This window comes from Phaenicophaeus curvirostris, unplaced genomic scaffold (genome assembly GCF_032191515.1).
Source record: "Phaenicophaeus curvirostris isolate KB17595 unplaced genomic scaffold, BPBGC_Pcur_1.0 scaffold_46, whole genome shotgun sequence".
NCBI lineage: Eukaryota > Metazoa > Chordata > Aves > Cuculiformes > Cuculidae > Phaenicophaeus > Phaenicophaeus curvirostris.
In genome coordinates, this window is record NW_027206669.1 from 1,414,961 (window position 1) to 1,442,173 (window position 27,213).

The 27,213-nt window shown below is 37.4% G+C and overlaps 1 protein-coding gene across 1 annotated transcript in view; it reads right to left on the minus strand.

The window, feature by feature from the left end:
- Positions 1-27,213, minus strand: part of LOC138733926 (cilia- and flagella-associated protein 43-like) — a 57,309-nt gene that overhangs the window by 21,329 nt on the left and 8,767 nt on the right. The window contains 27 exon segments of the mRNA XM_069881444.1: positions 387-539; positions 1,272-1,441; positions 2,476-2,616; positions 3,387-3,490; positions 4,504-4,586; positions 4,588-4,653; positions 5,471-5,551; positions 6,654-6,770; positions 7,637-7,768; positions 8,504-8,583; positions 9,479-9,538; positions 11,288-11,438; positions 13,462-13,551; positions 14,323-14,529; positions 16,216-16,425; positions 17,236-17,352; positions 18,108-18,212; positions 18,665-18,790; positions 19,521-19,598; positions 20,567-20,680; positions 21,264-21,429; positions 22,147-22,277; positions 22,715-22,867; positions 23,599-23,768; positions 24,816-24,956; positions 25,619-25,639; positions 27,030-27,087. Coding sequence (XP_069737545.1) covers positions 387-539; positions 1,272-1,441; positions 2,476-2,616; positions 3,387-3,490; positions 4,504-4,586; positions 4,588-4,653; positions 5,471-5,551; positions 6,654-6,770; positions 7,637-7,768; positions 8,504-8,583; positions 9,479-9,538; positions 11,288-11,438; positions 13,462-13,551; positions 14,323-14,529; positions 16,216-16,425; positions 17,236-17,352; positions 18,108-18,212; positions 18,665-18,790; positions 19,521-19,598; positions 20,567-20,680; positions 21,264-21,429; positions 22,147-22,277; positions 22,715-22,867; positions 23,599-23,768; positions 24,816-24,956; positions 25,619-25,639; positions 27,030-27,087 — 3,225 coding nt within the window.

The window sequence follows — 27,213 nt, forward strand, 5'->3', positions numbered from 1 at the left end:
TGTCTATAAACTATGCTTCTGTATTTTCTTATAGAAGTCAATCCAAAATGTCAACACGAAGTATATAAAAGCCTAGGATTTATGATTTTGTGATTTTTGACTACAGATGGGACAAGTTTCTAGAATACTAATTTTGCAGGTGATGATAACGAAAAGTAGTAAAATTATCTACCCCAAGATTTGCTGGAGAAGAAAGTAAGTAGTTTGTATAATCATCAGTTATAAAAACAATTGTACTATATAATGTTATGACAGTTCATGTTCAACGTAAATTTTTCTGGAACACTTTATATTCAAGCAAAGAAAAGCTTCCAGTGAAAGAAAGTAGCTTGCACACCTCTTCCTCGCGTACACCAAACAAAGCCTGTACCTGGATGCCTACCTACCATAGTAGGAGTGTGATAGACGAACAAAACACCATCGTTCGCTGCTGATGCCAGCCACCGGCCGTTGGGTGATAAACAGAGGATCCCCGATCCAAACTGATTGCTACGAATCCTCTTCTCTGATAAAAATACTGATGGGTCTTCCGATATAGTCTGCCGAACAAAGAAAATGTTAGCAGCAGTTCAGATTATGGAGATGTCTATGCCATTTTGAGAAGGCTGATGGCAGTTTTGTGGGTTATCACATGTGGTGATTTACAATCCAAACACTTGGATTTCTGAGCTCAGGAAGCAGTAACATTGCTACGATGATTTGCTTCTCATCTCTTCAAAAGGGTCTGTGTGTTTTTATGTGCCTGGGCCCAGAGTTGTCAAGGAGGAATGCCCACCTTTGGAATTCACCTTCTTCCTTGACCTGACTCAAACTGGGGGAGACCTATGAGCTACAGAGAGGTCCAGTTCATCAGCAGGCAATGACAGTGACCACTACTTCATTTCAGGCAGGGCTGAGCTGGGTTTGCAGTTGTGTCTTACGAGTCATGGGCTCACATGGGCTCAGTGCTTTTAAGAGCTGGATACTCCAGTTACTCAGCAGACTGCACAAAAGCACAGCTCCAACACAGAAGCTACACATGAAGTGCCTGCAAGCTGTACAAGTTTTAAGAAGCAACATTTGGCTTTCTCTGTAATCAAACAAGAAGATTGCTTTTGCCAGATTTCTGAGCAGGTGGTAGGATACTAAAAGTTGATGTTTATGGATGGAGTAGATATTTTGAGTGCAGAGATGACTTTTTATGATAATATCCTGCTATATTAACTTCAGCTACAGCCTTTGTTTGATGGTATTTAACCATCACCCAAAATAAAGCAGCTTCAGAAAATTACCTTTTCAGTGAGATGATATTTACAGATGAAAAGTCCAGAGGTACAGTAACCATACACAATATTATCCTTCAATCTGACTGCTGAGCTCAAAGGGCAATCCAGATCATAACGCTCCTGTTTAATGGCACTAGCATCAAACATTCCTTGGTCATTAACATACTCATCATTATCTAGAAGCGTGAAAAAAGAAACAGGGAGGAAAAGGCATCATTACCACTAATGCAGGTGCTTCACCCATCAAGTAATTAAGAAAATCAGTCTCAGCAAGGAGTGAGCATTATGTGAGTTTTCAAGGAGACTAGGAATTAAGACACCTAGGTTTGACACTTACTCTGGGGGTCGTGCCAATCTAGCACACTGCAGTGAAGCAGAGAGACAGCTCTAAAGAAGTCCTAGAAACAGTGATGTAATTGTTTGCATACCCTGATTTACCCTGCTCTGCTGTGCCTTAGTTAAATTTATGCATTTAAGACCTCTCATGACAACTGAATTAGTTTTCCACCTGTTTCCAGAAAGTGCCCCGAACTGATCATTCCAAGAATATCAGTTTTCCAGAAGGTGAATGGAAGTTTGCCTTTCTTAGGCGTCCTTAACGCCCCCCCCCTTTTCCTCATAGTGACACTTTTCTCATAGAAAGTTTCTTTAACATTTCCTATTGGGACACAAGGTAATATTTTTTAAACACAGTAGACTTTTTCCTTGGTGCTTTTACACAGAAAAGCTATAACAAAGACAGGGAATCACTATTTTTTTAGATAGATCAACCTTTAATATTTTCCTTCTGAGCTATTACATACCTATAATAATTCTTTGAAGAGGCTGGTGGGATTGATTCCCCTTTGAACACCCGATATGCTAGTCTGCAAAAGGGTGATGCCTAGAACAAGGTCTCTGTGACTGGCTTCGGGCATTGCCCACTCAATAGTAATAATAACAGCAATAACAACCACCACCAGTAGAAGTAGTTGTTAAGCGATGGCTTTGTGAATCTGCAAATGAATTACTTCTTCCTTCCTTGGCCTTCCCTTAAAAGATCACATTTTGCAATGATTGAGCTGACTATAAAGCCTACCGAATGCTGTATGAGAAATGATGTCCCAGGAGAATGTACAGAGGAGATGAAGAAAGAGATTAAGATTTGTGTTAATGGATGGCAATAATATGATCTTCCCTTAGAAAAATATCACAGAATATATATTCTTACCTGTTGTGAGTTCTGAAGGTAGATAAAAAACTTCCAGTCTTGCTCTCTGGCCCGCTCCCACATTAAGAAGTGCCGCCACTTCAACTAAGTCCTTGTTGAAGTCAGAAACTACAGAGAGATCCAGCACTTCATCTGCTAAGGCTGAAGCAGGTAGGGAACATCAATGCAAATTGTTACTGAATCACGGTAACGTTTTTGCTGAGTTATCACATCAAACAAAGAGACCCGTGTTCAGGACACATCTCAGCTCAACCACACAGTTTGGAACTTGCATTAAAATATCAGACAAGCCACAACCTGGTTTTGGAAAGTGCGGCACGCACACAACTTCAGCTAGAGGCATCCAGCACTGAGAGTGCTAAGTGTTACTATGACATTAAACATTCAAATATGACTTTACATCCAGCTTGAACTGTAGCAATTTTGAGGTTCTCTGCTGATAACCACCACTTAAAGTTATGATGAAGGTCTATACTTATAGATGCGATCTGTAAGTATAACGTTAGTGGAATTGAGAGGCTGCAAAAACAAATACACAAATTTCTGAAGAATTATTCTGTGACTTAAAATTCCATCATTTTCATTCTTTAGCATCCAGCAGCAAAGCTGACAGTTCCAGCAGTCCTCACGTTAAAGATGTCCGGGGCAGGCAATTGCACCCAGCTATCATGACCTATGGATTTTTACTCTAAATTCTCTCAAGATGAGCCACAAAAGTCTTAAGTTCTTTGCCACTACTATTCCTTTTGTGCTGGAGTTGTGATCAGCTGGTTAGCTAATCCATTCTCTTCCCTCTGACTTACCTGCTCCTTTGCTAACTAAAACTAAATAAAAAAAAAAAGAAAGCAAGTACACCTAAAATACAGTAAATAGTGAAAACACAGTGTAGTTAATGCTGTAACATTTATTACCTACATATCCAAGAACTTGGAATAATTTTGAAGGCCGGGCATCTAGAATAAAGATATGTCCTTCTGCAGCCCTAGTGATGAGGAACCGGCCACTCTGGTCATAACTAGGTGAAAAAAAAATCCAAATAGAAAACAGCTCAATAAAAAGAGTCAAATAATTCCACTCCAATAACTCTGCTGACTTCACTGAGGGCATAAACGCAACTGAAATTTCAGCTTCTAGGTTTACAGGATTAGGGTCTGATATAAAGTGCAGTTATGAGTGCAATTTCTAATTGTGTGGGTGGTCAATCTAAAGCTAACGATGCTCCATAGCAGTCTGTTAACAACTTCAGCAAATCTTTAATGAAGTTTATGTTTTTAAAAATAAAACGGCTATACAGATTTTGATATTATTTTTAATAGACATGGCTCTGTTTATATTGATTTGACCTTGAATGAGTTGCTTTCCGTATCTATTTTTAATGTTTTATCTTAGGTAGCTGTGGAAAGTGATCACATCTGAGTCTCCAAATAACAGGCAGACTAATATTAAAGTTTAACTGTTCAATATCCATTTTATTTTTTAAAAAGTAGAAGTAAAATACTCTCAGATTTTTCAATAATGGAAAAAAGCAACCAACCAAACAAAAAAAGCCTTTTAGATCACTAGAGCTTATTACAGGAGGACTGGTAAATTCCAGAACAGTGAGCAAATGAATAATTAACAATGGTAATAAAAATCCACCGTATAAAAAGGGATGACCAAAAGGCTTATACTTAATTTCACAAAAACTTAAATTTACTTCTAGTGAGAAATGGCCCTCTAAAGTTGGATACATGGAATTGTGCATAATTATTGCACACAGTGATCTGCCAGAAAGGATCTTATACATGAGTATTTTCAGTGCTCAGTTAAACCTTCTTAAAATACAGGTTTATTATATTTCTCTCATATAAATCCTGCCACTACCTCTCTTGCAAGCAATTCAGAATATGTTGGAAAATAATTGAAACCATTAAAATATTTTACTTTGTTATTTTTGGAATCAAAGCTTGAACAGTTTTTTTGTTCAACTAACAGCGTTACTCAAGAAACAGATTGACAATATTACTGCCCCTGCTGCTTCATACTTACTGCAAAGACAACACTGGAAATTTGGAAAGAAAAATTCTGTGAACAACCCGTGGAGCTTCAGCTTTGGTAACATCAAGAAAATAAGATTTGACCTCTTATGGTCCCAACAGCAACGCTGCTGGAGGAGGGACAGCAAGCCATAGCTGTTGCCTAGTTGAGAAACAAAATATGATTAACAGTTCCATACCTTTTTTTACAACTATTCTGTATGTTAGTATGCGACTTCTTTTACTATTTAGAAGTCCCTAAAATTTGAAGAAGAAACCTCAAATGGTTCAGCTAAAAAACTTGTTTTTAACAAAGTATTTTAGAGACGTCTTGGCTTTTTTCCCTATGCTCTGTATCTACATATCAAAAGCCAATTCTGCACTCCTCAGAAAAAAATCATTATATCCACATTTAAAGTGAAATAAGTCCCACCTCAATGAAACAGTGAGTGCATTGTTATGTGTACAGCTCTTACAGAAAGGGATGAGTCTCTTACTGTGTCAGATTTCAGGGTTTGAATGCATCTTAAATCAGGACAAAGCATTAACAGTTTTAAATACTTTTATCAACTCAGTTTCAAGAGCCTGGTCATTCAAGGCATTTAGTTTTTACAGACTCAAAACTTTTCCATTCAGTTCTGACACTCATTAAAAATAAATATTTCATCAAATATTATAAAAATTTAGATTGTTATTTACAAATATGTGCTTAAAGACACATCACTACAACAACCCAAACCATTCAATGATTCTATGACATGAGGTTGACATGTTGCCTCTGCTTTATGGCCCAGTTCAATAGATGATTAGTTCAAGTAAACGTAATATTTTTAAATCTCTTTCATGGGTTGTACAGAGACACTACTGATCTTTCCTCACCACAGGTTGATCCAAATCTGTGGAATATTATGCTATGAATTAAGAAATACTAAAGAAAACTTCAAGCATCAGTCACTAAATGAGCTCCTGGTTGCGTGTACCTGAATATCAAGGTTGAGCTTGCTGAGGCAAGTTCCATCTTCCAGGAACCAAACTTGTACTTCACCTGAAATTGTTACAGACTATTGAACAGAGAAAAAAACATAGTCAAAAGAGAGTGGAATAACCAAATAGTCTGGAAATGACTAGTGATCTTTTATAGAATATAAATTCAAATAGTGTCTGAGCAGAGCAGATCAAGGATTACTAGTTTTGCTTGAAATTACCTTGAATTCCCTTTAAGTCCAGTTGCTGCAAGGTACGCCTACCTACGGAAAATGTGTAATCATTTCTGTGAATTGATGCAAATACAGGAATGTTTTTTAAGCAGAATGAGACAATCTAGGGCAAAACATGTAAGCTTGATCAATATTAGCACTCCCACCATTCAGCCTGCAATAGAAAACCTGCTTATCATTTTCTTTGCACAGGAAAGGGCTTAAGGTGACATCTGGTTTTCTCACATGAAAAATTATGTGTATCATGTTTTTGAGGCCTTCTTATAACCAGGAAATTTTATAATTCCACAGTGAAGTGTGGCTAGAGATCAATCAACCCTCACATCACTCATTCAGACTCAGGTAAAATTTGTCATTCCCATGTTACTGACAAACAAACAGATTATCAGCAAAACTAATTGATTCACACCCCAGAATTTCAGGGCTGGCTACTTGAAGAATTCATGGCCTTGAGATGAATCAGAGTTGCAGGAGTCCAAGACACAGGAGGAAAGCAAGGAATATTTCAGAATGAACAGATCCATGAGTAATGCCTCGTTGTCCCTGGACCTGGGACAAAGGCATCTCTCAGGCTATTCCAGTTTGTGCTGGAGGCTGAAAAGATCAGCAGGGATTCCTTGTTCCGACATCTATTCTCTGAATTGAATCAACCTTTTGCTCAGCTGTGTTCCTGACCACTAGTGAGACAGCAAATAAACAGCAGAACCATACAACATTTTAGCAGCCTGCGAATTATCCACCCTGCATTCCAGGGCAAGTTCTGACCCTTCTATAGGCCATACCTGAATTAATGCCATTTAATTCCTTAATGAGAAGGTTTTCCACAACTGTAACAAACACCAGAACAGTCACGATCTCTGCAAGGCTTTTGATTTTGTGTCTTACCAACGTTTTGGTCATCTGAAAAGAGCCACAATTATATATAAGGAAGAAAATAATTTCTTACCACACAGTACTTGTCCCCTGGAGTAAGAAAATCAGCTGTCAGGAAACAACTACTGCATGTGTCCAGGAGTTTGACAGCTTCTCCACTGTGGGCAGGTTTGTAAGCATAGATTGTCCCCTGACAAACAGAGAGAGATAATCCATCCCTGGGCTATGAGACTTCTCATTAAAAGCTGTCAAAGACTTCAAGAAAAAATACTCATCTTCCTGAGCTCTTTAAAGTTTCATACTCTACTCTAAATTGAGGTAAAAAGTGCCCAGTAGAATTCAACTGAATTTAGTAAATTATATAAATTTACACTAGCTGAAAATCAGGATGGTTCATTTGAGAGTGATCCAGCTAGTCACGTTTCCAAGTTTTGTTTCTCATAACTGCTTTAATTTAAAACCACCCTATTTCGTATTGCTCCAGAAACCAATCAATATTCTAAAGCAACATAAAACACAAATAATAAATCTTAAGCTTCAAAAGATGTTTTTATCTAAAGACCTCAAAACCTTTTAGAAACAATTCATAACTAATGTAGACATAGATTTTAGAACTTCTCTACGCATTTTACAAAAGGAGAGTGAAATCAGAGACAAAGTGTGACCAAAGTTACCCCCACAAAAAAACCCAAACAAACCACATTTAAATGCCAATTTAAATTATTAAAGGTCTGGAAAACCAGGGATAATTTGAGGATTTGGGACTCTTGTGTAAGATTTCTGGACATCAGGCTGGTCAAAGAAGGATCTTTGACTGGGTGGCCAGACAAATTCAGATAGATGCACAGAACAAGTCTCCCGCATAGCCACAGTAGGTCTGATGTACCCAAGGCCCAAGATTTCATTGCAAACACAAGATGGGCTAAGTTTACCTCTGGTATAATTTGTTGACTTGTGTGATTACATTACAGACATTTCATACTGGCAGTGCCAGCATGCACATACAGAATAAAAGGAACATGCCATTATATAATGCCGTTATCTCAAATGCTATACCTGGTCAGTGACAAGCAGAAGCACAGCGTAATCAGGTGAGAATATGAGGCTGGATATGGGTTTTAAGATATCAACGCAGATTTTCGTCTCATACTGCAGATCTTTGATGTGATAAAAGAATAAAACGCCCCCCTGTGCAGAAAAGTACAAATCCACATCAGGTCAAGGTCAATTATCCCAGCCTGAAGGTCAATTATCCCACCCACTCTGGCAAACTGAACTGGCAAAACCTTCTGAAATTCTCTGGAGCAAGTGTGTTTAACTGTATCCCATTGCTAATGGTCTCATCTGCCTTCATGACGTTTAAATCCAGATGACTCTTATCCTGCATAACGCATTTTTTGAAAAATCAAGGTGTTTTTTTAATACAAGTCTTACTAACAGTCCATGTTTGATAACAGACTCTCTCATTAGTAAACACTTGAGATTCCACATTGTTTCTTTTGTGACAGTATAGGGATTTGTCCCTCTCTTAAGCAGCACTGTATAATGTAATCATCATTTTGGATTAAATATTGAGTGAGATTCAGCACAAAACAATTTGGTGGTTCTCTTGGTCATTTTTTTCTCCTCTCCTATTTTTTGTCCATCCTTCTTTCCTGTTCCTCTAGAACTCTCTTTGCCTTTTGTTAAAAATAGTATTGTCCTCTTTGGTTCCTTCTTTGACTTAAAAAATGGAATCTCTTCCCTCCCTGCTCCTTTCTGAGTTCTTGTCTCAAGTTCTAACAAAGAAGATATATGACAAAACCAGAGAGGACCTCCACTTTTTTTCTGACTTCTGTCTTTGCAGTGAGCTCTGCAAATACACTCCATTTGAATGCTTTTTGATTTTCACACAATAAGTTACAAGCATAAAGGATGCCTTACATTTCCAGCTGCATACAGTCCCCCGTTACAAAATGCCATGGCAAATAAAACTGATTGTTGTGGATCCTCTGGTTTGCCACCTGAAAGCACAAAGGCAACAAGAAACATCAAGTTTAATTCATTGCAACCATGTGTCCCAACTTCAAATCTGAGATGATTTACTACTTGTGAGTAAAAAGGCTCAACGGGCTATATATTCTTTGGACTTTGTGCTGTGATGATGAAGGACAAGGCTGGTACACATAATTTAAAGTGACAGTACTACTGTGGTCTGATGAATTAGAAATTAATTTGAGAAATCAAAACTTGTCCCAATGTCTGGCAACCTTCACTGTGGAAGTATTTTTTTTCCCTAATTTCTACTCAGAATTTCCATTGATGCAAACTGTGCCCTTTGCCTGTCAGGTTCCATCCTGTCTGTAACCTTTCATGAGTAGCTGAAGCAACAGTAAAATCCCCCATTTCCTTTCCACTGGGCTGAAGAGAGTTCTCACAGCCCATCTTTGTATGACACACGCAGACTCTGCAATAATCTTTGTGGCCCTGTGCTGAACTTTGTCCACTACGTGAATGCCTTTTTTGTATTGTGGAGCCCAAAACAAAACATTTGAAACAAACCCTAAATCCTAACTCAACTAAATCACAAGTGATTGCAGTTCTAAACAAAGTTACTAAAACTAAGCAGTAGAGAACCCATTCTAGCATCACTTATTCCAATTTAAACTAGAATGAACAGAAATTATTTCCCTGCCACTGTTTTTCCAGAGGCTATTCATTTGGCTGTCTACTAGCACAAAAGCTATTAATCATTTCTCCTGTAAACATATAAAAGGTTGCCATTGATGTGTCTTACAGAGGTCAGTGTGAGCTGAGTTTTTCTAACCAGTGGCTTCCTGCTGTACTCACGTATTATTACTCCCAGACATCATTGATGCTGGCTAAAAATCAATTAGCTTGATTTGAACATGGAAATACCTTTCTTTTTCTGCGCTCCTCGAACATATGACACGATGTCTGACACTTTACACACGTATTCTGCACAAAAGAAAACAATATATAACGTCAACCTTGTTTATATGTCAGTATTGCAATAAAAGTCAGTTATAGCCCAGTCTACTGAACAAAAGGTGAAGTTTGGTATATTGAATCAAAAATGTGCATTCTTCTCCAATATCCACCATCTCTGTCATTTATGCATCTGAGCTGGCACAGTCGTTACGTGGTTCAGCTTACAGCTATAAAAGGGAGATAGTCATACATGGACTGTGATCCAGATGCAGATTTATCTATCTTCTAGTGCTAAGTTCTGGTTTTGTTATTTCCATTCATAATTTTTTAATTAGATTTACTTACAAAGGAAAGTTTAGCCAGCCTGAAAATTGCCCAAGTGAAATGTTGTGGCTGCTTACGGTTCTGTTTGCAAAACCATAACAGGAGCTTGGCACGTGCTTCGAGTTGGACACACATGTAAGCATTCTGCTGAGCAGATACAGATTGCAGTACATCTTAAATTAAGCAGAAGCTTCAGTAAAATACGAATACAGACAGTGTTCTCACACAGATTTAGGACAGGACTCAAAGAATACACAAGTGGAGGAAAATCCCAAATGGCAAAAATTCTTATTGCCTTCTAACGAACTGGCAAACCATTTCTGGTCACGCCTCAGCTTTATATTTGTTTGTGATTTTCAGCTCTTGATATGGCAAACTTAAGAGTCTGATGGTTTCAAAAACAGAGGAATAGTGCTGGTTTGCTGATTTTTTTTTCAGAGCTGCCTTCCATTTCTGTGCTGACTATCAAAACTGGATAGAGATACAGAACTTTGGGAAAGTCAGGGATATTTACAGCAGCTTAAAAAAATAATGTATTACATGGCAAAAGAAGAAAACAAGATTATCATCAGCCTGTCCATTAACACTGATTCAGTGTTTATTAAACATTGCTATGCTGGTCTACAGAAGGATATTATCCAGTTCTAGTGATAGAAATAATAATTTTTCACGGAAAGGGTCATTGGGCACTGGCAGAGGCTGCCCAGGGAGGGGGTTGAGTCACCTTCCTTGGAGGGGTTTAAGGGACGGGTGGATGAGGTGCTGAGGGACATGGGTTAGTGCTTGATGGGAATGGTTGGACTCAGTGATCTGGTGGGTCTTTTCCAACCTGGTGATTCTATGATTCTATGAAGTCAAAGACGTCTTCTGTTCACTTTCTGTGCTTCATATGTAATGCATTAATGCCTGATAATCTTTATAGACTTGTTTTGAATACAAAATAGTTCCTATAATTGCTGACCTTAAGGAATTCTATTAAGCAATATTACGTCAAATTTGGTTTCGTTTTTTAAAGATTCATCATGAGCTCATCTGTTCTAACATCATCTACCGTATCAGAGGAGGACAGTCCAATATTTCATGCAAAATAAAATGCATTACTGGTGCTTAACTAACAGTAAAAATACATATAGCTGGTATATTAATAGTTTATTGTTAACCTAGTAGGGCTGGTTAATAAGATCAGGACTGCTGTAACTATTGTTCATTTTATCAATTTTGATGTATTTAGAAGTTTTTCTTTTTTTTTTTCCAAAAAAAAATGAAAGCAAATTGTTGGGTGCTAAAGAAACCCACCCAGAAGTTCTGAATGTTTATCCTACTAATAAAAGAAATATGTCTTTACAATTTCTGTAAGATATACAATAGCAGAACAGCAGAAAGCAAAAAAAGCTTTCACCTATCCTTTTTCCTCCCTACTTGAATAAAAGACACCACACAGCTATTTCTTACCAGGGAGAGGTTTTTGTTGAAGAACAGAAACACTGCCTCTCTCAGCATCAATTGCCATAACATATCCTTCCTTACAGCCCAAGTAAATCTCTGAGGTCGCAGTCCAGCAGTGGGCAGTAGGATGCACTGACGGCTTAGCAGAATCTCTTGGCTTCAGCAAAAAAAATAAACAAGTTCAATTAACGATTGACAAATATCTGTACAAGCAGTTACGTACATTTTACAGCAAAAAAAAATAAAAAGAGCACTCCCTCATAGAGCCTGAGCACCTGTATAACTTCAGTCCTATTTATTCAGTTAGTCCTTCACTGAGGGGAGTAATTTGAAAAACGAGAACATTCTCCAGAGAAGTCTGTCTGGAGACAGTGGTGGAGAACTCACCTCTCTCTCTAGAAGCTTGTCTGAATGATGAATTATATTTTCATTTTAAAATTACATATTTTAAAATTTGAATTTATCTGAATTTATTCTCCAGCGCTTGTGTCTGTTACAGGTTTGTCCCCTAGCTTGGAATCCATCCGGTACTTTCCCTACCCTTGCAACAATGCTGACCCACCATAACCAATATTTTAATGATAAAATTATGATAAAATTCAACACTCTGAGACCCCAGAAGTTTGTTGTGTTTTTTTTTTGATGTCAGAATAGCACTGGAAGCCCAAATTGAAATGGTTACCCACTATTATCTCACCCTGACAAATGTTTTTCAAATTACTTTTCAACATAGTCTTCCACTGCATAGACATTACTTGCACATGTGGTCTTGCATACTTGGCAGTACTAAAGCACACTTTGTTTGAATAGTTTAGCGTATCATATAATCCAAATTACTCTGTAAAACAGCTCTGTCAACCTTTGTGTCATCTGCAAATTAGTTCCAGAAATATCCTTGCCACAGACTTTGCATGTGCCTTGAATTTCATTTCACTGAAATAAATCTCATAAATCTATCATTCTCAAATCAGGAAGAACAGAAATTCACCATCAAATGTTATTAAAGACAGTGATCTGCTCAAATACAATAGTAATAGGGGTCATATAAATACCACGATAGAAAGAAATAGATGGAACAGGGTTTGGGGAGGGGAAAAGGGGAAGAAAACACAAGAAAACCTTGTAAGAACATTTAAGAGAAGATCCAAAGCATGTGAGCAGAAGTGGTGAGGAACACTAGACAATAAGATGGATGAAAAAGAATGAAGAGTCTATAATTCTATAAAACAACACCTGCTGTCTCAATAAAGGTTCTATAAAAAGGAAATATAGGTGGACTTGGGATGAAAACATAGGACAGAGATTCATAAGCACCTAGATGTTGCTAGTAAAATATGCCAAGGGCTGGCTACATGATTCTGGGTAAGAAGCCTACTCTCTATTTATGCTTACAAAGCATTTTGAATTTCTCAGCGGGGAAATGTTACAGAAATAAAGTATATTAATATTTACTTTATAAATCAAATAGGACTAACAGTAATAAATCTATAACAAATGGGGCTTTACATCACCCAGAAAAACATTTAATATAGGCATTTTTGCTGATTTTATGACTCTTGAACATCATAAATCTTTGGGAAGGCTGCAACTGAGCTCCTGTGAATCAGGAGCTTTCTGTGTAAAGATGAGTTCTATAATATTCCTTTGTACCTGCTGCCATGACTGTCTTAAAACATAAACTAAATAAAATATGGAAAACTGAGGATGAGATTGTGTAAATTCTAAACTAGGTTGCTTCCTGAACTGCGCATTAGTAAGGTGGTGTATAAAATTATAATAATGATGATGATGATAATGCTGTCTTTCTTTGAGCTTCTCTCCCTTTTAAGTAGCAACTCTTCAGAGAAAAAAAATCCATGATGGATCCTTGTAATGAAAAGTTTTATAAAAGGACAATTAAATAAAATTGGTACTGGATGCCAAGAGGACTCAAGTATTTTTAACTGCCATTTTTTTTAGAAAATGTTGAGCCTAATACTAAATCTTTTCTCCCCCGGCTGGTCTAGGTAGTTCCAATTGTAAACGATAATAAGAAGGAAAAGGCACACATCATCATTACCTACCATTTACACTTTATTCTCCCATGCTACATGACTGGAATATTTCAGTGCAGCATTAACTAAATAAGCCTGACCAGAGACAAAGGCCTACACAGTAAAAAAGGAAACTACTTTAAGTACCTTCTCAGCAAGACGTCTTTCCATTTCAAGCTTAGCCAGCATTTCTGCTTTCTCTCTCTCTTCTTGAGTCAAGTATTTTTCAACTTTAATCTGAAGGAAGAAAATGAGGGTCATATCAGGGTTCTTCTCTCCAAATGTGATCACATGCAGACTAAGAACCTTTGGAAAGAGGGGCAATACTAATTCTTGATGCTTTTTGTATCTCTGCTCCATGATAATACTCCTCAAGAGGACATTGTTCTTTCGAACACCCCTGAAAGCATATTTAAAAATGCTAAAATAGAAACTACCATCATTTTTGTTGAGATTAGTTGTATTTCTTGCATACCTTTTCTGACAGTGAATAACACGAACTGGTGAGAGAACAGAGAGAATTGGGAAAGACTGACTAAAAGAGCATGAGATTGGTGGAATATATTGTATAAGAAGCATGGTGCTTCTTTATAAATTATCATTTCAATTTATAATTACAGTACTAAGCATGGTTTAGTACCCACACACTTAGTCTAAAACTACTTAGTCTCAAAATGGTGCTCAGAATAAACAGAGAAACCCTTATCTATGGAAGTAAACCCTCCAAGCCTGGCTTGAATCTTACACTCAGGAACAGGGGGAATATCTACCTAATTTATAGCCAATTAAAAACTTAACATCAACGAATTAAGATTGTATACATCTTATTCATTTTGGATTGACTTATTATAAGTTTTCTCCCTAAAGAGTGAAGGGAAGCAAAAGAGACAAAAAGATGATTTTAAGTACACAGACACATCTGTTTTCAGCTTTTCAATGTCTGGCAATGATAGGAATTAAATAAATATATTTGAGTAGGTGAAAGAGAAAGATTCATTTTTCAAACACCTCTGAATCCTGAACTGTGAGTGCTCGCTCTGGTATCTCATCATCTGTAAGAGCTGGCTCCCACACTTCCAACTGCAGATCAAGTTGTTCCAAGATTTCTCGGATCCTCAGGTTTCTTTCTTTCACTCGTTCTATCTCCTGCTCCTTTTGTTGTGCAACTATGTCAAATTCCTTATTAAAAGCAGTTTTCAGTTTGTAAATGATGTCCTGAAATACCAAAAAGGGAAACAGCAATATGGCACAGGTCACATCCATCCATGATTATGGGACCACTCCTCAAGCCATCAAAACCATAAATGTGTGTAATTGTATGTGTGACAGGGAGATAAACTGGTAAAGCCCTTTAATGAAAATCATATAGGCAGAGTTCAAGCTTTGTTAAATAGAGGTGGGCAAACTATCATTCGTGGGGTTTTTTTCCCCGCATAGAAATTTTTATTGCTGCATATTGCTGCAAACACTGGATAGAAAATTCTATTTGCTTGTTTTTGAATTCTTTGGCTGAAAGAAGGGGCCTCAAAGAAAAAAAACACATGACCTATAAATCTAGAGACTGTAAATCACAGGTAGAGGGGCATACTTTTAAGGGACATACACGCTAAGGACATATTTTCCTGATTTTTAAGTGATTCATCCTGCAGTTTCAATAATGCTTTTATGTGATTTTCTGCCTGGCATATGTAAGAAAAATTCCCTCATTAAATAAATAAACAAAAGTCGTAAACTATTTTTTTAAAACAGCTAAGACCTTACAATGATTTTAAAAATCATATATTCTCGGTGCTTAAATTCTTCCTTTAGCCTACAGAATTGACCTCAACAAAGCAGAATAGAATATTAAGAGAGAAAACTATGTGTGTCTCCTACTACATCAATTTAATAAAATGAAACATGGAAAGGATTTCAGTTCTCTCACCAGATTTTACATTTTGAGATGCTTAGCTGTCTGCAATTTGTATTACAATAAATATTTTTGCGGCCATTACTATTTCATTGGTTTCTAATACAATAATAAGTTATGATGTAGTAAGGCAGGATGGCAGATAACATAAAGTGTTGCTGGGAGACAAAAGGCTGTGCTCAAGTGTTTGTCAGCTACCTATCTAACTCTCAGCAAATTCACTGCACTGGCCAAGAACACAGCAGACTTGTCTGCTATTAGATATATCGTATGCATCTTGAAAGCCACACAGTAGAAAGATCTCGTTACATCCAAACTTACATCTAAAATTGCTCCTTGTGTTTCTTCCCCATCTGCTTTAAAAACTAGTGTATCTACTAGATTTTATGTATTACAACGCATAACTGTTGAGCTCTGCTACCAGTTGTAGCCTTAAAGAGCTCTGATGAGGCAATGCTTTACTGTTGTTTAACCACTTCTGCCCTTGCAGATCATCTTCATAAGAAGCCTTTTATGTAGCATGTTTACTGCTTAATAAACAGGCCAGGGTAAGAGAAGGGAGAGTCGGATAGTAAAGAATATTAAATAACAGAAACACTGAAGGCTCCAAATGAAGGGCTGATAAGACTGTAAAGAAATGAAATGGTGTGAGGATACAGCTGAACTTTCATTCAGCAGCAAATAGTATGGAAAGAGGTCATGTTTCCACAGGCATGCTGAGCTGTGCAAGCCAGCTATACAAACACCAGAGGACAAATAGAAATACTCTCAAATTGGGTAACCAATTTCATAAAAACGTTTTTCTTCCACACCTGAGCTGGCAAATCCACATGGTGCTTTGCTGCACGATGTGCATTTATCTGTAACACAGCGGCCTGTGCAACTCTCCATTGTAGTGTCAGTACACCCAAAATCTGAGCGTCTGTGACTGCTATGAGAACCCAAAGGTGTGGCAGTGCCACTACAGTAATACAAACTTGAAAAGACATCACCTTTAATAACACTATCTGATTGACTTTCTGCTCCCTACTGTGCAAGTCCAGTTGGTGGTACAGGATAGATGTATCTCCACCATACTGAGAGCTCAGACTTCCAATCAGGCAGGAAGATGCATTATCATCAGCCGTTACGTCTTCTGTCTTCTCTCGTTCTTCCTCAGGTAATACAGTCTCAGACTCAGTCTCAGGATTTTTCTTCTGAGCCTGAATATCACAAACATGACAACTGTGTTAATTTTGTATACGAACCAGTGGCACACGTATGAAAAAATTCTAGAGATCATATTCTGCAATTAAGCCCAGTGATCAAAAACCCACAAGTTGAAGTGAACGTATACAGAATATTTGGTCCAGTTGTAGGATCCCCAGTACAAGAAAGACACGGGCATTCCGGAGCAAACCCAGCGATAGGCCACTAATACAATTAAGGGTTTGAAGCACCTAATATGTGAAAAGAAGCTGAGCGTGCTGGGATTGTTTAGCCTCAAGAAGGAGAAGGCTTGGGGGGTGGTGTTTAATAACACATATAAAAACCTGAGGAGTAAGGACAACAGAGCCAGACTCTTCTCAGCGGTGTCGCTGACAGATTGAAAGGAAATGGTTATACATCAAAATACAGAACATCCAACTTAAATATAATGAAACACATTTCCTCTGAAGGTTGTCAAACATGGGAGAAGGTAGCCTATAGAGGTTATGGAATCCTCCATCCTTGGAGATATTCCAAACCTGACTGGACATGGAGCTGAGTAAATTGTTCTAGGTGGGCTGGAGTAGATGACTTCCAAATGGCTTATCTAACCTCAGCTCTTCTGTGATTCTTCAATACTAATGCATTTGTTCTAAGTAAAACCACAACATTTCATCTTTACGAATATCTTCAAATTTTTAGGGAAGTATTTCTACAGCGAAAACGGACCCAAGAAATGTGTCTATGTAAAAAAGGGGTTAAGATGCCAACTCAGAACATTCTGATCTGAAATGCCTATATGCAGTACTTCAAAGGGATTGTACCTCATCATCAGCTGTCTCAATCTTCTTTAACTGGAGAACTTTCTCCAGAATTTTCAGTTCTTCTTCAGTACGTTCCTTCATTGGATAATTTTTCACTTCAGAAGCTATATGGAAGCACTGTTCAATTATATTTTTTTTTTAGAAAACAAAAACACCCAAGGTAAAAACTTCTTCAGAACACATCTGTTAATTCATTTGTCCAAAAACTGAATGCTAAATAGTTACAGAGGCTTCTTAAAATCAGAAATAATATTGATGATCAATTAATGTAGACAATCCAGCAAGAATATAGGAGTCAGAAAAAAACCACTTGCCTTTTTGGTAGTAAAAATGGTTGGTTTAAAATTTGCTGCCTTTATTTATTTTTTTTTTTAAATAACCTCTGGCTATGTCCTCTTTATTCACAGAATTCAACCAGGACAAGATTTTTGGTAAAATTACTCGGTCTTTAACCACCCTTGAGATAATCTAGTATCACTAGTTTGACTAATATCCCTCTGTTTAAAATAGGCAAAATCAGGGTTAAATTTTGCTTTTACATTCTGTGTTGCAGAAGTCCTACTGACCCAACACAGAAATATAATATTTACCTTCTCCTTTTAGCAACACTGCATGAAGATATTCTCTAGTATCTAGGAACTAAGGAGTTACTTATTTGCTTATTAGCACATTTATCCACTTTAAAAGGCAAAATCAGCCAGGCTCGGTCAAAATCAACAGAATGAAAGATTTGCATGAGCCCTGGAAAGAAGTGGTTTTTTTCCTCATACCATAAGCAAACCAGAAATGTGTTATACTTCTATTTATTTTGTTTCAGTACCTTAAGGAATCAATAAACTACTGCAGTAAGTGAGTTAGAAAGTGATGGTTACCTTAACAGCACGTCCTTTTACACACATTGGATCCCAGCACTCATGTTTGATGACACTCTGCAAATAGCAGTTGGCTAAATTCTCCATTTCAATCTCCTTCCTCACCTTTCAAGATACAGAAAAGAAAATAATGACATGTGGTGCAAACCAACAAGATATAGGCAATTTGTATTGAGTTGTTGAAACAAACCTGGCAGATTAAATGAATTACCCATATTTCATAATCTTAGACTACTGCAGCTATCTTCTCCAAAAATGATATTGCATACTACTGCTACTGAAAGGTGTCATTTCATATGTGAAGAAAAGCATTCCAGAACTTAAGCAGCACTGTACCCAAGGTCACAGTGTCAGATTTACAGTTTCTGGCATAGATCATATTCCAACTGGCAATATCTGCATTAGCAGATTCACCTGCTTCAAAAAGTGACTTAAAATACTTTTACGCTTTCCTGCTTCTCAACAGTGAACAACTTTGAGATCATCTTCTATTCTTCAGTTATTGCTTCTCCTTTTCACTGCTAGTTTTAAAATGTTCTCTTTCCACTCTATCATACCCTGGCCACTTCTTCTTCAGCCTTTTCTTGTGCTCTTTCCTGTTCTTCTACATCCAGGTTGAACTCCTGCTGCTCCAGTTTCTCAATGTCTGGCACCAGTTCATTTTCATGCATCATTTTCTGAACCTGTTTTTTTAAAAAATAAGTATAAGGAATAAAAAGTAATTCGAATGTGAATAGAGGAAACACTGGTTTTAACACTGTGGAACTTGATAACAGAGAAAATCATTTTAATTGCCTCCACTTTTAACTGCTTCATGGTAATTGGTAGAACGTGCTGCCTGTACCTAGTGACAGAGACTACTATGTGAATATATTTCATCCTTCCCTTAAAGCTCATTTGGATGTTATATGTGGAGTTGTGCATACTTTCTAAGAATCTGTAGCATGGAATTGTTCATTCTTTAGTTCTGAGAACTTTCAAAAGTTTTTATCTATCTCATGCAGTTCAACAAAGGGAAATGCAAAATCCTGCATCTGGGGAGGAACAGCCCCATGCAGCAGGATATGCTGGGAGCTGAGCAACTGGAAAACAAACTGGAGAAGGAAGAGGAGAGGATGACAGTTTCTATAACGGAAGGCTGTTAGACCAGCAGAAACTAGCCTGCTGAGGGGATAGATTGCTCAAGATATAAGGGTGGTACAAATTTTTTAGTTGGAGCAAAGGAACCTCAGAACCAGACAGTTGTTCCTGACAGGTTCAGCACGCTGTCCCTGAAGAGACAAATCTCTCTATTACCTGTCTGCTCAGTGTTTATGACAAAAATGTAACTAAGCACTAGAGCTGATAGTTGTAAAGGAAGTGTACATGTAAACAAAACTGTAAGCTAAGCCATTACACTTGTAAGAAACTCACAGTTTCATGCAGCTTTTTAATTCCCATTTGCAGCTCTTTCTTCTGGTTAGCAAACCTCTCAGTCTCTTCTCTAATGACCTGACATACAACAGATATATTTTTGAAAATAAAAAATAACCCAGGAAACGACTGAAGTGATCTAAAGGAACATTATCTGTACAGAAAACAAAACTCAGAAGGGATTAATAACTGAAATAGACATAAGCTTAATTCAATAGGTTGATTCTTAGAACTGCTAAAAAGAAAAATGATTGTACACCCAGTTCACACTGTAAACTGGTTATACAGAAACAGAGCTTAAAATAAGGAAAGAAAGAAAGTCACTCCTGAGATCACACAGAAAGCAATGATATTTCGTCTTATCATTGAGCCCCAGAAGCTGGAGAATATATACAGCTCTGGTTCATAACAAAAAGAACCTGCTACCACCCATAATTCATATTTCTGAGGAAAAAAATTATCTATGCTAACATTAATATAGCAATTTCCAGACTCACAAAGCACTAAATCCCCTCTCTGCACACTATTAGATCTTTGATGAACTTTTACTCTTAAAAAACTTTGGTTCCACATCATACTCACCTCAACCTTAACCTGAAACAAACCTCAGGGGGTTTGCAATTAATGTCATATTGTTGACTATTGATTTATCAGTGCTGTAGAATTTTTTATTCTGGCCCTTGGGAAGAAGCACCTGCTTGGTTTCTGGTAATAATCTTCTGTGTAACTTCTTGACATTTAGAAGAAAAACATCTTTACAAGTTTCTAAAGGAAGCCGATTTCTCTGGCAATTTCTTTTTTTTTTCATTTACTCCTTGTGTAGAAGTGGCCTTTTGGCCTTTAGAGCTCCTATTGTGCTCAGTACCTGCTCTGGTGTGTTTATAACGTTGACCCTAACTTTTCTAAAGGTCTAGATGCAACGCCTTAAAGGGAGGCCCAAATGTCAGAAGAGCTTTAGAAAGTAGATTACTTTACAGCACATAATTCAAATCACTACTGACTCTTGAAAACTCCTGTTTTGATTATTACTTGTTCTATCGAAGTACCTTCTTCATTTTCTGATCTATCCACGTCATTTCATTGGTATTGGCTGAATATGAACTGGTGACGTTTCCGTCTTCCTCTGTCACCTCTACATTGGAAGATTTAAGCGATGCATCCTGAAATTAAGGATATAAACATCCATCTCAGGTACTTAGAGAGAATAAGAGAGAGACCAAAATAAAATAAAAATTGGACTCGCATTAGAAGCACCACCACGTCATTAAAGAGAATGTTACAATATTTTTATTCCCTAACCAGGCTCCAGATTTGTTCCAGAAAACCCTTGCTGTTATGCAAAGCCTTTTGACTCAAATGGCCTGACATTACTAACTTCTGTAATTGCTGCTTTGCTTGATTTCAACAGGAAAACAAACAACACACAATGTATAGCAGTAATATCACACTGGAAATGACAAATAATTTCACATGAGGAGAAATTGACTTTCACAGAGTTTTCTGTGGCTGAAGAAACCATGTGAAACTGAAGCTGTGAATGCCATCTTCCCATAACTATTCCATTTCCTTGTTTATACTATTCTACAAATTAAGAATTAAGCATATTCAGCCTATCCTTGGGAGTATTTTGCTACTTCTGCAAAAGGATCAGAGTTTGTTTGGAGGACAGTTTTTATCATGTGCAATTTTAGGATAATGATCAAACCTTCCCCCCGCTTCCCTAAAAATAAAAAAAACCCCCACCTTAAATTTCCCTTCTGGAAGTGATTCTGCTGTGGATTCTGGGTCAAAATGCCGTTCTGCCATGGATTGTAAAACAGTATTTTCATTTGAAGTGGACTTGTTCAGTATAGCAAGAAGAGATCGCCAGTGAAGATCAGCTTCCTCAGCTTCAGTATTCTTTATCTTCCTAGTAAATAGAAAATAAATTGATGTATTTTTATGTCTTATAATAAAGGACAAATTATTAAATATTCCATATAACAAAATTACTAAGTTGTTCAAAAATGCCTATTCAATATTTTTACATATGATTTAATATTGTTTGAGTTCTAGCATTCATAATTAAGTGAAGTTTCTTCAGAATTAGAAATTCTGAAAGATTCATTACCCAGAGTAGAAATACCACTCTGGTGGACCCATCTTCCATTTATGCATCTGCCTGAACATTTGTTATACCACAGAAAAGCTGTAGTTTCACGTGTCCCTCACTCCTAATGTTTGCTAAGAGCTCTCTATGGGCACAGTTCAATTCCCTCCCATTAAATCTGTAATGTCCCCTAATCACTGAAATAAAATGGTATCTCATGAGATTATATGGCTTAGATCCTCAGACACCCCATTCCAGATGGTTTATTTGAGAGTGATAAGCAGCTTATTATGGGTAATGCTTATCAGAAGACACTCCTTTATCTTGTATTGCAACCGCACCCAAAGTCCAAGACATTCTCCACAACACTGGTGGGAAGCTTTAAATGAGCTAGGGAAGCTACCTCTAATGATGAGAGGAGTGACTTCATCTAATTCTTAACCTTACTTTGAGACTAATAAAAAGTCTAGAATCACAAATAGATGCAAAATTTGTCTGTCAGGATACAAAAATTCACACCATCAATATTATACATACTTCCATTTCAGGCACACCAGGGCACCATCATTTTTCCCAATAACAAGGATAAATTTGCTATCCAGAGAAAATACCGTGGATCTGATTCCTCCTCCTTGATATGAGTGACAATGCATACGAGCGAGTATATCCTAGAAAAGTCACAGAAGCAGTATGAGTAAATATGTTTTTGTAACAGGGTATGTCTATAAACTATGCTTCTGTATTTTCTTATAGAAGTCAATCCAAAATGTCAACACGAAGTATATAAAAGCCTAGGATTTATGATTTTGTGATTTTTGACTACAGATGGGACAAGTTTCTAGAATACTAATTTTGCAGGTGATGATAACGAAAAGTAGTAAAATTATCTACCCCAAGATTTGCTGGAGAAGAAAGTAAGTAGTTTGTATAATCATCAGTTATAAAAACAATTGTACTATATAATGTTATGACAGTTCATGTTCAACGTAAATTTTTCTGGAACACTTTATATTCAAGCAAAGAAAAGCTTCCAGTGAAAGAAAGTAGCTTGCACACCTCTTCCTCGCGTACACCAAACAAAGCCTGTACCTGGATGCCTACCTACCATAGTAGGAGTGTGATAGACGAACAAAACACCATCGTTCGCTGCTGATGCCAGCCACCGGCCGTTGGGTGATAAACAGAGGATCCCCGATCCAAACTGATTGCTACGAATCCTCTTCTCTGATAAAAATACTGATGGGTCTTCCGATATAGTCTGCCGAACAAAGAAAACGTTAGCAGCAGTTCAGATTATGGAGATGTCTATGCCATTTTGAGAAGGCTGATGGCAGTTTTGTGGGTTATCACATGTGGTGATTTACAATCCAAACACTTGGATTTCTGAGCTCAGGAAGCAGTAACATTGCTACGATGATTTGCTTCTCATCTCTTCAAAAGGGTCTGTGTGTTTTTATGTGCCTGGGCCCAGAGTTGTCAAGGAGGAATGCCCACCTTTGGAATTCACCTTCTTCCTTGACCTGACTCAAACTGGGGGAGACCTATGAGCTACAGAGAGGTCCAGTTCATCAGCAGGCAATGACAGTGACCACTACTTCATTTCAGGCAGGGCTGAGCTGGGTTTGCAGTTGTGTCTTAGCGTCATGGGCTCACATGGGCTCAGTGCTTTTAAGAGCTGGATACTCCAGTTACTCAGCAGACTGCACAAAAGCACAGCTCCAACACAGAAGCTACACATGAAGTGCCTGCAAGCTGTACAAGTTTTAAGAAGCAACATTTGGCTTTCTCTGTAATCAAACAAGAAGATTGCTTTTGCCAGATTTCTGAGCAGGTGGTAGGATACTAAAAGTTGATGTTTATGGATGGAGTAGATATTTTGAGTGCAGAGATGACTTTTTATGATAATATCCTGCTATATTAACTTCAGCTACAGCCTTTGTTTGATGGTATTTAACCATCACCCAAAATAAAGCAGCTTCAGAAAATTACCTTTTCAGTGAGATGATATTTACAGATGAAAAGTCCAGAGGTACAGTAACCATACACAATATTATCCTTCAATCTGACTGCTGAGCTCAAAGGGCAATCCAGATCATAACGCTCCTGTTTAATGGCACTAGCATCAAACATTCCTTGGTCATTAACATACTCATCATTATCTAGAAGCGTGAAAAAAGAAACAGGGAGGAAAAGGCATCATTACCACTAATGCAGGTGCTTCACCCATCAAGTAATTAAGAAAATCAGTCTCAGCAAGGAGTGAGCATTATGTGAGTTTTCAAGGAGACTAGGAATTAAGACACCTAGGTTTGACACTTACTCTGGGGGTCGTGCCAATCTAGCACACTGCAGTGAAGCAGAGAGACAGCTCTAAAGAAGTCCTAGAAACGGTTTAACCACAGTGATGTAATTGTTTGCATACCCTGATTTACCCTGCTCTGCTGTGCCTTAGTTAAATTTATGCATTTAAGACCTCTCATGACAACTGAATTAGTTTTCCACCTGTTTCCAGAAAGTGCCCCGAACTGATCATTCCAAGAATATCAGTTTTCCAGAAGGTGAATGGAAGTTTGCCTTTCTTAGGCGTCCTTAACCCCCCCCCCCCCTTTTCCTCATAGTGACACTTTTCTCATAGAAAGTTTCTTTAACATTTCCTATTGGGACACAAGGTAATATTTTTTAAACACAGTAGACTTTTTCCTTGGTGCTTTTACACAGAAAAGCTATAACAAAGACAGGGAATCACTATTTTTTTAGATAGATCAACCTTTAATATTTTCCTTCTGAGCTATTACATACCTATAATAATTCTTTGAAGAGGCTGGTGGGATTGATTCCCCTTTGAACACCCGATATGCTAGTCTGCAAAAGGGTGATGCCTAGAACAAGGTCTCTGTGACTGGCTTCGGGCATTGCCCACTCAATAGTAATAATAACAGCAATAACAACCACCACCAGTAGAAGTAGTTGTTAAGCGATGGCTTTGTGAATCTGCAAATGAATTACTTCTTCCTTCCTTGGCCTTCCCTTAAAAGATCACATTTTGCAATGATTGAGCTGACTATAAAGCCTACCGAATGCTGTATGAGAAATGATGTCCCAGGAGAATGTACAGAGGAGATGAAGAAAGAGATTAAGATTTGTGTTAATGGATGGCAATAATATGATCTTCCCTTAGAAAAATATCACAGAATATATATTCTTACCTGTTGTGAGTTCTGAAGGTAGATAAAAAACTTCCAGTCTTGCTCTCTGGCCCGCTCCCACATTAAGAAGTGCCGCCACTTCAACTAAGTCCTTGTTGAAGTCAGAAACTACAGAGAGATCCAGCACTTCATCTGCTAAGGCTGAAGCAGGTAGGGAACATCAATGCAAATTGTTACTGAATCACGGTAACGTTTTTGCTGAGTTATCACATCAAACAAAGAGACCCATGTTCAGGACACATCTCAGCTCAACCACACAGTTTGGAACTTGCATGAAAATATCAGACAAGCCACAACCTGGTTTTGGAAAGTGCGGCACGCACACAACTTCAGCTAGAGGCATCCAGCACTGAGAGTGCTAAGTGTTACTATGACATTAAACATTCAAATATGACTTTACATCCAGCTTGAACTGTAGCAATTTTGAGGTTCTCTGCTGATAACCACCACTTAAAGTTATGATGAAGTTCTATACTTATAGATGCGATCTGTAAGTATAACGTTAGTGGAATTGAGAGGCTGCAAAAACAAATACACAAATTTCTGAAGAATTATTCTGTGACTTAAAATTCCATCATTTTTATTCTTTAGCATCCAGCAGCAAAGCTGACAGTTCCAGCAGTCCTCACGTTAAAGATGTCCGGGGCAGGCAATTGCACCCAGCTATCATGACCTATGGATTTTTACTCTAAATTCTCTCAAGATGAGCCACAAAAGTCTTAAGTTCTTTGCCACTACTATTCCTTTTGTGCTGGAGTTGTGATCAGCTGGTTAGCTAATCCATTCTCTTCCCTCTGACTTACCTGCTCCTTTGCTAACTAAAACTAAATAAAAAAAAAAAAAAGCAAGTACACCTAAAATACAGTAAATAGTGAAAACACAGTGTAGTTAATGCTGTAACATTTATTACCTACATATCCAAGAACTTGGAATAATTTTGAAGGCCGGGCATCTAGAATAAAGATATGTCCTTCTGCAGCCCTAGTGATGAGGAACCGGCCACTCTGGTCATAACTAGGTGAAAAAAAAATCCAAATAGAAAACAGCTCAATAAAAAGAGTCAAATAATTCCACTCCAATAACTCTGCTGACTTCACTGAGAGCATAAACGCAACTGAAATTTCAGCTTCTAGGTTTACAGGATTAGGGTCTGATATAAAGTGCAGTTATGAGTGCAATTTCTAATTGTGTGGGTGGTCAATCTAAAGCTAACGATGCTCCATAGCAGTCTGTTAACAACTTCATCAAATCTTTAATGAAGTTTATGTTTTTAAAAATAAAACGGCTATACAGATTTTGATATTATTTTTAATAGACATGGCTCTGTTTATATTGATTTGACCTTGAATGAGTTGCTTTCCGTATCTATTTTTAATGTTTTATCTTAGGTAGCTGTGGAAAGTGATCACATCTGAGTCTCCAAATAACAGGCAGACTAATATTAAAGTTTAACTGTTCAATATCCATTTTATTTTTTAAAAAGTAGAAGTAAAATACTCTCAGATTTTTCAATAATGGAAAAAAGCAACCAACCAAACAAAAAAAGCCTTTTACATCACTAGAGCTTATTACAGGAGGACTGGTAAATTCCAGAACAGTGAGCAAATGAATAATTAACAATGGTAATAAAAATCCACCGTATAAAAAGGGATGACCAAAAGGCTTATACTTAATTTCACAAAAACTTAAATTTACTTCTAGTGAGAAATGGCCCTCTAAAGTTGGATACATGGAATTGTGCATAATTATTGCACACAGTGATCTGCCAGAAAGGATCTTATACATGAGTATTTTCAGTGCTCAGTTAAACCTTCTTAAAATACAGGTTTATTATATTTCTCTCATATAAATCCTGCCACTACCTCTCTTGCAAGCAATTCAGAATATGTTGGAAAATAATTGAAACCATCAAAATATTTTACTTTGTTATTTTTGGAATCAAAGCTTGAACAGTTTTTTTGTTCAACTAACAGCGTTACTCAAGAAACAGATTGACAATATTACTGCCCCTGCTGCTTCATACTTACTGCAAAGACAACACTGGAAATTTGGAAAGAAAAATTCTGTGAACAACCCGTGGAGCTTCAGCTTTGGTAACATCAAGAAAATAAGATTTGACCTCTTATGGTCCCAACAGCAACGCTGCTGGAGGAGGGACAGCAAGCCATAGCTGTTGCCTAGTTGAGAAACAAAATATGATTAACAGTTCCATACCTTTTTTTACAACTATTCTGTATGTTAGTATGCGACTTCTTTTACTATTTAGAAGTCCCTAAAATTTGAAGAAGAAACCTCAAATGGTTCAGCTAAAAAACTTGTTTTTAACAAAGTATTTTAGAGACGTCTTGGCTTTTTTCCCTATGCTCTGTATCTACATATCAAAAGCCAATTCTGCACT